We start from the raw sequence: 11,389 nt of genomic DNA, 5'->3' as shown, positions 1-11,389 counted from the left end.
AATTGGAATAAGCGGTTCAGAAAATGAATGAATGAATGAATGAATTTGTTATTAAAAAGAATTCTGTGCATTAACCTGATTCCCACTATTCTGATTTATGAGTCAAGCTCACTTACTTTGTTTCCTAATTTTTAGTCACAAACAAAACAACACAATTGTTTAATGAAAACAAAAACATAAGCAAACAAAATAAGCTATCAGTTCATTCATTATGGGTTCAGCACAGAAAGCTGCTGAAGGTATTTTTACACATCAGAGCTTTGGCTATAAAATGTACACTGGTGTAGACGGCGCATATTTTCTTTTTTTTTTTTTTTACCACCTTTTTCTTTAACTTTTTAAAACACTTTAAAAACGAATGAGGCCAAAATGGGCATTTTGAAGACCTCGTGTGAACTGACTGTACTGAAACATCTCCTTTTGTTCTGCTTCACTTCATCAGAGTTGCCATTTGCAGAGATAATGGTCATGCTTTGTGCTATGACGTGATATTTAGAGTTACAGCTGCATCATTACAAAGGACATTCATCCTGAGCATCTTCAGTTGTTGTAGTCTTTTAGGCAAGCCCGAAACTGTTTTTTATTTGTGCTGCGTGTCATCTTCATTTATTTTTCAGCACTAACACATTTACTGATATTTATTAACAAATCTTACACTTTTTTCATTTTACTATGAAATATTCAGATAGGTCTTGTTGTTGCAGAGATAAACATGCACAGATACATATTTCATTATGGGTATAGAATTCTCAAGGTCTAAAATATTGGTTACTTCGTTAATGATCTGGTAATAACAATCTGTTCCCAGTAAGTGAAAAAGTAAATGACAATAAAACCCTTTAAACGAATATGGTTTACTGGCATAAACACAGTCTCATTAAATCAAACTGGTTGAAAAAAAATCTAAACCTTGGTGGTTTTTGATGGTTAAATAATGTTAAATGTGAATTTTTAGGCTGATGATCTTTTACCCTTGCACTCCTAGAAGAGCTTGGTTTTCTGGCTCTTTTATTTAATAATTATTAGCTTTAATCCAGATTTGTTTTTCTCTTTTTCATGAAAAGGGCTTTCTCTGTTTGCATTGTCATCGCTTAGCTATCTTTGAATGAGACTGATGCTCATTCTCTGAACACGAGTTATGAAAGGCAGCTCCCTGTCTCGTTGAAGGAAAGTAAAAGTTCTTTTATCTTTTCTGTAGAGATTATAATGTTGAAATAAATCATTTTACCCGCAGTTGTTGATTAAGGGATTTTTTAATCAAGTGGCCTAACTCAAGAGGCGGAAGATGAGGACGGTTTCTCTTAGAAGCAGCAGAGTCAAGGGCTTTAATGCAGCTGTAGAGAATAGATGGTTGTGTGAGTGATGACTGAGGGGAAGGCCAATGTTCTTGGTCCTGCTCTAATATGGTGAGGCAAAGTATAGAAATGATCTAGCTCTAGAGCAAATTCCTGCTCATATGTAGTCTTCAGTAGTTTTTATGAGGTTGGGACCATCAGGTAACTTTAGCTGAATGAGATTGATTCTTTTTTTGTTTGTTTTTTGATTAAAGAAAATCTTTGCAAGTTGGAAAACATAAGCAGACAATGGCTTATTAAATGAAGTTTTGGAAAGTTTTAAAATATGATGTTTTGTTAAAGCTTAATTTATTTCCTGTTGCGTATTTTACTTTTTAAATTTTTTTTTTATCCACAATTTACTTTTAAACTTAACTCCATCTTTGTATAATAGTTTGAGTGCTTATTTTCGATATCTTCCCAGAGATGAGACAATTGAAAAGAAAGACAGGGGCAAGAAAAGTAATTATGAATATATAAGACAAAAATATATAAAGGGAAATTGCCAGTTGTATGGACCATTTTCCACCTATGCATTTATACCTCTTCATCTGCTTTAGTATGTTCGAACTTAATGTTAATTCAACTGTTACTTTCGCTGTAGAGTAATTTTTACATATAATTTAATCTTGGCTTCTTTTTTTTTTTTTTTAAATTGCAAAAAATTGCAATTACAGCATTTGCCCATGTGAGGGCGCTGTTCTTCATACCTTCTGACTTTGCCTTATAAGGTATGCCACGGAACCCGGAAGCGTTCCCGACGCAGCAGCGATCGCTGTTCATTCAGGCTGCAGGTTTTTTTTACTCAGTTCCTCCTTATAACACACCCGTCGGTATCAGGCGCCTGATATTTGATCTCATCCACCGATTAAAAGGGCGCAAAAATGACTGGTCGGCTACCGGCTTGTGTTGTTGACTGTGGCACAGGGTAAGTGCACAAAATGAGATGCTAGTTAGCGTTAGCCTGCCTTTCATTGACCACAATGAGCGGCTGTCAAACTTCCAGCTAACGCCCAACTGTGTCGCTCTTAAGCCTGTAAACCAGCATTTGCACAGATGGCGGTTGTTTACGTCGTTAGTTAATACCACAATTAATAGTGCAAATGGGCCTACTAAAGTGTTATACAAACAATTCATTTTAATTCTGTGTATTGTAAATAAGATGCTAGCGATTCGAGCTAATGTTACTTCCTGTAGATTCTTCGCTGCGCACATCATACTTCCTGCTTTATTTTACATACTGAAAGTGACCGTGGATCGTTAACAGCAAACATTTTAACTGTTTAAAGGAGAATTAAAACAAAAACTGTCAGTTTATTTTGATATTTCTCCTGTTTTTAGATATACAAAGCTTGGCTATGCAGGAAACACAGAGCCACAGTTCATCATGCCTTCATGTGAGTACACGGGAAAATGCAAGAATTTGGTTTTACTGGGCTTGTCTCAACACGAGCACATCTAAGTACACAGATGTCTTCTTACGAGCAGCTGCTCAGTGCTTACTGACAAGATAATATGACCGGTATTTGATCTATAAAGTTGCACAATAACAATGTATTACATGGTCATTTTTCTTTTTTCTTTTTTTTTTTTTTTTTTTTTTTTTTGCTTAGGAGGAGCAATTTTAGTTTATGGTGAAGTTTAGAACGATAAACACATAAGCAAAGTGACTGATAAGACTTATCATTAGCACATCTTCCTGTAGGGGAAGTAGAGCATCAATATGTAATATATATAATAAGTTATTTTAACTAAAGGTTATTAGTCTGGTTATAACAGATGGTTATTCATGTTAGAAGTGTATTTATTATAGTTTAATATATCTGCGTTCATTGAGATGAAAGTAGATAATTCTGCTTTTTTGATCACTAATGTATTGAATAATAATGATTTATATCAGTAATTCTGAGTAGTTGAAAGTCAAACTGAATTTATAATATTTGTTTAACTCGGCTAAAATTAATTGGCATTTTCCAAAAGTTTGTTTTAATGTTTTTCTTTAAACTATATAAAGTAATATTATTGTGTATTAAATTCATAACTGAATGTGAAACTTAAAAAAACAAAACAAAAACTCCATGACGTTTTACTTTGCTGGCTGAAATATCAGGATGCAGGGTAGTATCTTATTAGTGCACATAAAGAATCTGCGAGTTTGGATTTGTCCGTGATAAAGCGGTATTAGTTTCCACCTTACCTGTCGTCCCTGCTGCTGATCATCTCCAGGCATTGCAATCAAAGAGTCGGCTAAAGTTGGAGACCAGGCGCAGCGCAGGATGATGAAGGGCGTTGATGATCTGGACTTTTACATCGGCGACGAAGCCATCGACAAACCATCATATGCAACCAAGGTGAATGCGCCGGGCACTGAAGGTCCCTGTTGTTGCCAAGAGGATGAGTCTAAACAGCTTTGTTTTTCCTTCTAGTGGCCGATCCGTCACGGTATAGTGGAGGACTGGGATCTCATGGAGAGATTTATGGAGCAGATCATCTTCAAGTATCTGCGGGCAGAACCTGAAGACCATTATTTCCTGCTGGTAAGACCTGATGCGCATGCTCGGATCAGAATCCAACTCCAAATGATGCATATTTAATTAATTCAGTGTCACAAATCAACACCTATTCCAACTTATTCAGATAATATCACATTCCAACTGGTCACTTTATAGTTGGATTGCATTTACGTCATCAGGTTGTAGTTTGGGAAGACACGTCAAAGCTGCAGACATGGCAGTGTTACTTACTGGTTTGCTAAAAAAAACCCACATGCTGGAAGCAACAGAAGTAGTAAAGACAACATCTTCCCTGAGACATGGCTGCAGGAGCATGTTGCAGGCTTTCACGTATACGCTATAAAGTGAGCAGAAAAAGTAAAACTAGGTATTGCAGTGCTTGTCAACAACAGACGATGACACTGAATATGTTCCTATAAAGGAGAGGCTCAGCATCCGGCTTAGCTTTTATTTGTTTATTTATTTTTTATTATCTACTCAGTGTTTCTGGGTTATTCTAGTAGTTGTTTATTAATATACCTGATACCTCATTGGACGCATCCTGTGATGTCATCTGAGTTGTTGCTAAGCTACAAGCACAACATCCTAAGACATTCAGAGAGACTTTGACAGCATTTCCCTTCTTACTTTAATGCTGTTTTCGTCTATTGATCTTTCTCTTGTTTTTCATTTTAAACACTTATTTTCTAATGTCTTAACGTCTCTGTAAAGCACCTTGAATTCAATTCAATTCAATTCAACTTTATTTATATAGCGTCAAATCACGGCAATGCTATCTCAAGACGCTTTACAGACAGAGGGGAAAACATAATGAAGGCCAATTCATAACAGCCTATATAAGGAAACCAAGAGATTGAGTTGAGTCCAACTCAATCTCCCATCCTGAGCAAGCACACTGGCAACAGTGGGAAGGAAAAAACTCCCTTTTAACAGGAAGGAAACCTCCGGCAGAACCCGGCTCAGGACAGGCAGCCATCTGCCTCTGCTGTGTGGGGGGAAGAGGACAGAAAGACAACAGACAACAGGAACTGCTACTCCCGGCCAGGGAGACCTGCTGAGACAGGAGACATACATGTTAATGATGCAACACTGTTATGGGGGGGGGGGGGGGGGGGTAAAAGATAGAGATAAAGAGAAAAAGAAAGAAGCTCAGTGTATCAGGAAATGTCCCTCAGCAGTCTAAACCTATAGCAGCATAACTAAGGGATGCTAACCATCCCTAGCTATAGGACTTATCAAAAAGATAAGTCTTCAGCCTAGTCTTAAAGGTGGGGAGGGTGTCTGCTTCCCTAACACTAACTGGGAGCTTATTCCATAAGAGAGGGGCCTGATAACCAAAGGCTCTACCTCCTGCTCGGCTCTTTGATACTCTAGGAACCACAAGTAAGCCTGCAGTCTGCGAACGAAGTACTCTGCTTGGTATATAAGGAACAATGAGGTCTTTGATATATAGTGGTGCCTGGTTGTGGAGGGCTTTATATGTAAGGAGAAGGATTTTAAATTCTATTCTAGATTCAACAGGCAGCCAATGAAGAGAGGCTAAAACTGGAGAAATATGATCTCTCATGCTGGTTCTGGTCAGGACTCTGGCTGCAGAATTCTGGATCAGCTGAAGGCTTTTCAGGGCATATTTAGGACAGCCCAGTAATAGAGAGTTACAGTAATCTAGTCTCGAAGTAACAAAAGCGTGAACCAGTTTTTCTGCATCACTCCGAGACAGAATGTCCCTAATTTTGGCTATATTATGTAAATGAAAGAAGGCTGTTTTAGTAACCTGCTTAATATGTGGGCCAAAGGACAGGTCAGGGTCAAATATTACTCCAAGGTTTCTCACTGTAGCACTGGAAGCTAAAGTAATGCCATCCAGGTTCATTACAAAACCGGAAAATTTAGCTCTGAGTTTTTCAGATCCAACGAGAATTACTTCAGTCTTATCTGAGTTTAAGAGGAGAAAATTTCTAGACATCCAAGTCTTTATGTCTATGAGACAATTTTGTAGCCTATTGGGCTGATTTGTTTCATCTGGTTTAAAGGATAAGTATAGTTGAGTATTATCTGCATAACAATGAAAGTTTATTCCATGCTGTCTAATAATTTTGCCTAAAGGGAGCATATATAGCGTGAAGAGTATTGGTCCAAGTACAGAACCTTGAGGAACTCCATGACTTACTGTAGTTTGGGAGGAGGACTTGTCATTTACATGAACAAACTGAAGTCTATCAGATAAATATGATTTAAACCAGCTTAACGCTGTACCTGTAATTCCAACCACCTGTTCTAGTCTTTGTAACAGAATGTTATGATCGACTGTATCAAATGCAGCACTAAGATCAAGCAAGATAAGTACGGACACAAGTCCTTTGTCTGAGGCCATAAGAAGGTCATTAGTAACTTTCACCAATGCTGTCTCAGTGCTATGATGAGCTCTAAATCCTGACTGAAACTCCTCGCATAAATTATTTCTGCTCAGGTGGGCATGTAGCTGAGCTGAAACTATTTTCTCCAGAATTTTGGACATAAACGGGAGGTTAGATATAGGTCTATAATTTGCTATCACCTCTGGATCCAGAGATTGCTTTTTAAGTAAAGGCTTGATTACAGCAGTTTTAAATGATTGTGGTACATATCCTGTCACTAAAGACATATTGATAAGATTTAGTAGTGATGTATTAATTAAAGGGAAAATGTCCTTAAAGAGGCTTGTTGGGAGAGGGTCTAAGATACAGGTGGATGGTTTAGATGAAGCTATTATTTTAGTTAATTCAGAGGGTTGGACAGGACAGAAACTATTTAGACACAAGTCAGATCCTGGTTCTAAGGATGCTTCGGAGACCACAACAGGCTCAACATTATAGGTAGAAGGAAGAGTATTGTGAATTTGATCTCTAATAGTGTCAATTTTATTCCTGAAAAAATACATGAAATCATCACAGCTAAGTGAGAAAGGAATACATGACCCTGTTCTTCAGTGGTGCTATACAGATAAACTGGCCTTGCGTTACTACATTTTCTACATTTTTGAACAATTTGTCAGCTGTTAAAAACGCAAACAGCTCTCCCTTAACTTCTAGCCCACCTCTCCTGCAGTCAGGTGAAGAAGCAACTGGAGAGATTTAACCAGAGTGAGGCTGTAGGCCCAGAGGGTGCAGAACTATTGGATTCTGCAGCACCTTTTCAACATCAGCTTGAGTCAGGAAAAAGTTCCTATGCTGTGGGGGGGGGGATCCTGCCTGCCTGCCTGCAGAGTGTGTTCAGTCAGAGGCTTCTTCAGGTTGGCTTTAACATAAATGTGCAGGAGATCATTGCTTCCTTTCATCCTTTGTCTTGTTTGGTCTTCAGACAGAACCTCCCCTCAACACACCAGAGAACAGAGAGTACACAGCAGAGATCATGTTTGAGTCCTTCAACGTTCCAGGTCTCTACATCGCTGTTCAGGTGGGTTTACGACGACATGTCCTTTTGTTTGTTTATTTGAGTTTGCACTTTAAAAGTAACAGTAGAGCATTCATAGAGGGGGGGAAAAAAGTAAGAGGAAAGGTTCAAATGATAGACAATATGCATCAAAATGATAATAAAAAATGACAGTGCTTGGGAAGTTGGAAACCCTATAAGGGGTTATTGAGAACCTCACCATGATGTAAAATACAAGAATAAATTAATTGGTTAATCCATCAGGCCGTGCATTTCCTCATCAGACTGGTAAAACTAACTTTAGCTCTGACACCCAATGTGTGAAGCAGCAAAGAGGAAGCATCTTGCGGAAACTCTTGTTTTCACTTCCTCTTTTAACATCTCACGGCATCTTTGATTCTTCACACTTTATACGTTCACTGTGAGTTTGTTTTAAATTTGACCATAAATCTTGAAAAGTTGGTGCTTGACAGTGAAGCTTTCTCATTTGCCTGTAGCTGTGACCATTTATTTAAACTAAAACTCATCCGTGTCAGGCTGTCCTGGCGCTGGCTGCCTCCTGGACGTCCAGACAGGTGGGAGAGCGGACGCTGACTGGAACTGTGATCGACAGCGGAGACGGGGTCACGCACGTCATTCCAGTGGTAGGCGTCTGTTTCATCTAAAGACTTCTTGGCTGCATCCTCGACCGTCACGTTAAGCACTTGCACGTTTTCCCTCCAGGCTGAAGGCTACGTCATTGGCAGCTGTATTAAACACATCCCCATCGCCGGGAGGGACATTACTTACTTCATCCAGCAGCTGCTGAGGGAGCGAGAAGTGGGGATACCTCCTGAGCAGTCACTGGAGACGGCTAAAGCTGTAAAGGTGAGCATGTTTACAGGGAGTTTATGGAAATTACATTCAATGAGGTCATTTTTTTGTTGTGAAATCTGCAAAAATAAGTCAAAGAAAGAAGTGTTTCTATTATGTAATTCCACATTTAGCCACTAGAGGTCAGTGCAGCAGCACATGATCATCAGAGGTCAGCACAAGCTTGCTTTTTAACCACATGGTCTGTGTTTTGTTTTCAGGAGCGGTTCAGCTACGTCTGCCCCGATCTTGTCAAGGAGTTCAGCAAGTACGACACAGACGGCTCCAAGTGGATCAAGCAGTACACCGGCATCAATGCCATCAGCAAGAAGGAGTTCACAATCGATGTTGGATACGAGCGTTTCCTTGGGCCGGAGATCTTTTTCCACCCAGAGGTACAGAAGCCGCGGCTTGCGTTTTTACTGCTGAGATTTTTTTTTTTTACTGCATCACAACCGTCTCACACATCTTCCCCTCGTCCAGTTCGCCAACCCAGACTTCACCCAGCCCATCTCAGAGGTGGTGGACGAAGTGATCCAGAACTGCCCCATTGATGTCAGACGCCCACTTTATAAGGTAAAAAATAAAAAAATAAATAAATAAAAAAAAAAGCATGCCTGCCTTCATCCACTGATGGCGATAAAACCTTCTGTGCAGTGGAATCTAATATCTGGAACACTCAGACCTCAACTTTGGTCATTGCTCTTAAAACCTGACCCAACCAAGGATAAGAGGAAGTAGCATGAGAGGCAAGACTCGGACAGAAGTGATAAAGTGATCACACACAACAAAGTACAGTCCAGCAGTGTGAAATGAGGAAGTTGCCATCTAAAAGCAGACCTTCCACTCTATAGAACTATAAAAACCTAAACCCTACACGCAGACGTCTGCTGTAATTCAGGGTAAATATATAATGCAGAATCTGTTACTAGTGAAACATCAAGGTTTGTACAGACAAGATGTTTCCACTAAATACAAGGTACACAGGTGTCTGCTTTAAAGGAGCACTGAGATGGAAGACCACATCGAGCAGTCAGGTATTACCACATCAGGACACAGTCATGGTGGTGAGCTCTTGAGATTCAATCGCAGCTGCTCAGATCTGCATATTTAATGCACTTTTCTAGCAGCAGGTAAATGGTGGGATTTGTTTGGTTAAAACACCGCTGCATGCATAAAGGATCATCAGATCTGCTCTAAGTGCGTCGGAAAAGCAAGAAGAGGAAACTTTTCCTTTTTCTTTAATTTGAATGAAGTGTGTGAAGTGGGCCCTGCTTGGAATTTGTGGAACGGTGGCCATCAAGGGACAAAGTTGGATATTTCTGATGAAAATGTTGCGTCTGTCTAAAGCTTTGAGCAACATTTATGTAACTCTGCGGTGGAAGCGCTACTGTGTAGCTGCATCTGCACAGGTATTTATGGCATCATTTAAAAAAAAAAAAAAAGTGTTGTAAATGACCATTTAAAGAAGCATTCAGGACATTCAGGAAACACGTTCTATAGACTGAGAACATTTAAATAAAACTTAACCAGCAGAAACACATGTAAACACTGCTTCAGTTATTTCACACAGACGTTGGGATTGTGCTGCTATTGGTCCGACTGATTCGGTTCAGTTCCTTCAAACTCTAGAAGCAAACGTCACATCTGGAAAGATCCAGATGAAGGTTATGTTGTTATTTGTCTGTGACACCAATGCAAGTCAAGTAAAATTGTGTTTCTGTAAATAAGACGTCTCAGATGCATCACTTGAAGTTATAAAACTCAACAATAACTAAAAAAAAAACTAAACACCTATTATTATTTTTAAAAATAATTACAAATCAATACAAAGAAAAGTTCCAAATGAAAGAAAGAAAAGTGTAATTTTATGAAAGCGTTGGTGGAACATATGGAAGTCAGTTACATTCCCTAGGGATGGGAAAATTTAATCGAAAAATCAAAAATCAGGATTTTTTGCTTCACAATTTTAAAATCCATATATATATATTTTTTCTTTTTTTTTTGTTTAGGTAAATAAAACTAATCCATTGTAAAATATTTGTCATTTTTATCATTGATCTTTTTACTTGTCTTCTTGGGTATTATAGCAGCAGAATGATGATCTAGCTACTGTGTTGTTTTTTCCTCATTAAAATCAAGAAAAATGACAAGTATAAAAAAAACGTTTTATACATGTATATTTATTTGTTTTTAATCTATAAAAATCAGCAATATCGCAGACTAGTGAGAATCGCAATTTAAATCTGAATCTAATCAAATCAGGACAAAAGCATATCGTCACAGCCCTACCATTCACTGCGTTTGGGTTGACTGGTCGTCTTTTAGTCAATTATCCTGCTCTGAAACACGTCAGCTTCCGTCTTCCTCCATGTTTGTTTATATATTGCAGCCTGCATGCCGTAAAGCGCATCTTGACGTAAAACACTGCAGTAAAGCACCCTATCGTGGCGTAAACGATAGAGAAACGATAGGCATTTTCTTTGTATATCGGTATATGTCCAGGTCCTACCTGTCATCATTCTGTCCATTCTTGGAACTTGGAAGTGTCTTCTTAACGTGTCAGGTGTCTTTTACAGGAAAAACAAACTGCATCATTTCTCTTTACAGCATTTTCAGTACTCCCCAAAGTTTTGCTTTCCAGCCAGCAACACCGTTTGTTTGTTCATCTCTGTATTTGTTGGCGTTCTGCAGAATATTGTGCTCTCTGGCGGCTCCACCATGTTCAGAGACTTTGGCAGACGTCTGCAGAGGGACCTCAAGAGGACTGTGGACGCACGCCTGAAAATAAGCGAGGAGCTGAGTGGCGGCAAACTAAAGGTAAGACGTAAGGAAAGTTCGAAGTGGATCCGGCACGCCGTTTCCTGCAGGTTCCCGTTGTAGAGTGAGCTTGTGCTTTTTTTTAATTTTTTTATTTTATTGCAGCCGAAGCCCATTGATGTGCAAGTCATCACTCATCACATGCAGAGGTACGCCGTGTGGTTCGGAGGATCAATGCTGGCATCTACTGTGAGTATTTTAATCCTTCTTTAGCTTCTTTTGCCTTCCACCCTTTTCTGCCTTCACACAATCAAACCCAATGTCTCTGCAGCCGGAGTTCTACCAGGTGTGCCACACCAAGAAGGACTACGAGGAGATCGGGCCGAGCATCTGCCGCCACAACCCTGTGTTCGGAGTCATGTCTTAGGCGTCGCCTGATTGCATTCAACAAAGGCCTGATGGGGGGGGAGGGGGGGGGGGGGATAAAAACACTTTAAAAAAATAAACAAATAAATAATA

At 39.3% G+C, this 11,389-nt stretch overlaps 1 protein-coding gene across 1 annotated transcript; it reads left to right on the top strand.

Annotated features, from left to right (window-relative positions):
* Positions 1-2,106: 2,106 nt before the first annotated feature.
* LOC306774202 (actin-related protein 3) lies at positions 2,107-11,335 on the top strand. The gene is made up of 12 exons (XM_079264186.1): positions 2,107-2,262; positions 2,676-2,731; positions 3,561-3,685; positions 3,761-3,871; positions 7,187-7,282; positions 7,795-7,902; positions 7,982-8,125; positions 8,332-8,505; positions 8,594-8,686; positions 10,805-10,930; positions 11,036-11,119; positions 11,202-11,335. The coding sequence occupies exons 1-12, from the start codon at positions 2,219-2,221 to the stop codon at positions 11,295-11,297; spliced, it is 1,257 nt and encodes a 418-aa protein (XP_079120312.1). The 5' UTR covers positions 2,107-2,218; the 3' UTR covers positions 11,298-11,335.
* The last annotated feature ends 54 nt before the right edge of the window (positions 11,336-11,389 follow it).

This window comes from Telmatherina bonti (assembly GCF_933228915.1).
Source record: "Telmatherina bonti genome assembly, chromosome: 24".
Classification (NCBI taxonomy): domain Eukaryota; kingdom Metazoa; phylum Chordata; class Actinopteri; order Atheriniformes; family Telmatherinidae; genus Telmatherina; species Telmatherina bonti.
The sequence above is the reverse complement of the archived record's forward strand: the minus strand, read 5'-3'. Positions and strand labels throughout refer to the sequence as shown.

Excerpts from the sequence above, each read along its gene's own strand:
- LOC306774202 (XM_079264186.1), top strand. The coding sequence starts at position 2,219 with ATGACTGGTCGGCTACCGGCTTGTGTTGTTGACTGTGGCACAGG. Across the intron at positions 7,283-7,794 it reads GTCTCTACATCGCTGTTCAG|GCTGTCCTGGCGCTGGCTGC; the intron begins GTGGGTTTACGA and ends CATCCGTGTCAG. Across the intron at positions 7,903-7,981 it reads TCACGCACGTCATTCCAGTG|GCTGAAGGCTACGTCATTGG; the intron begins GTAGGCGTCTGT and ends TTTTCCCTCCAG.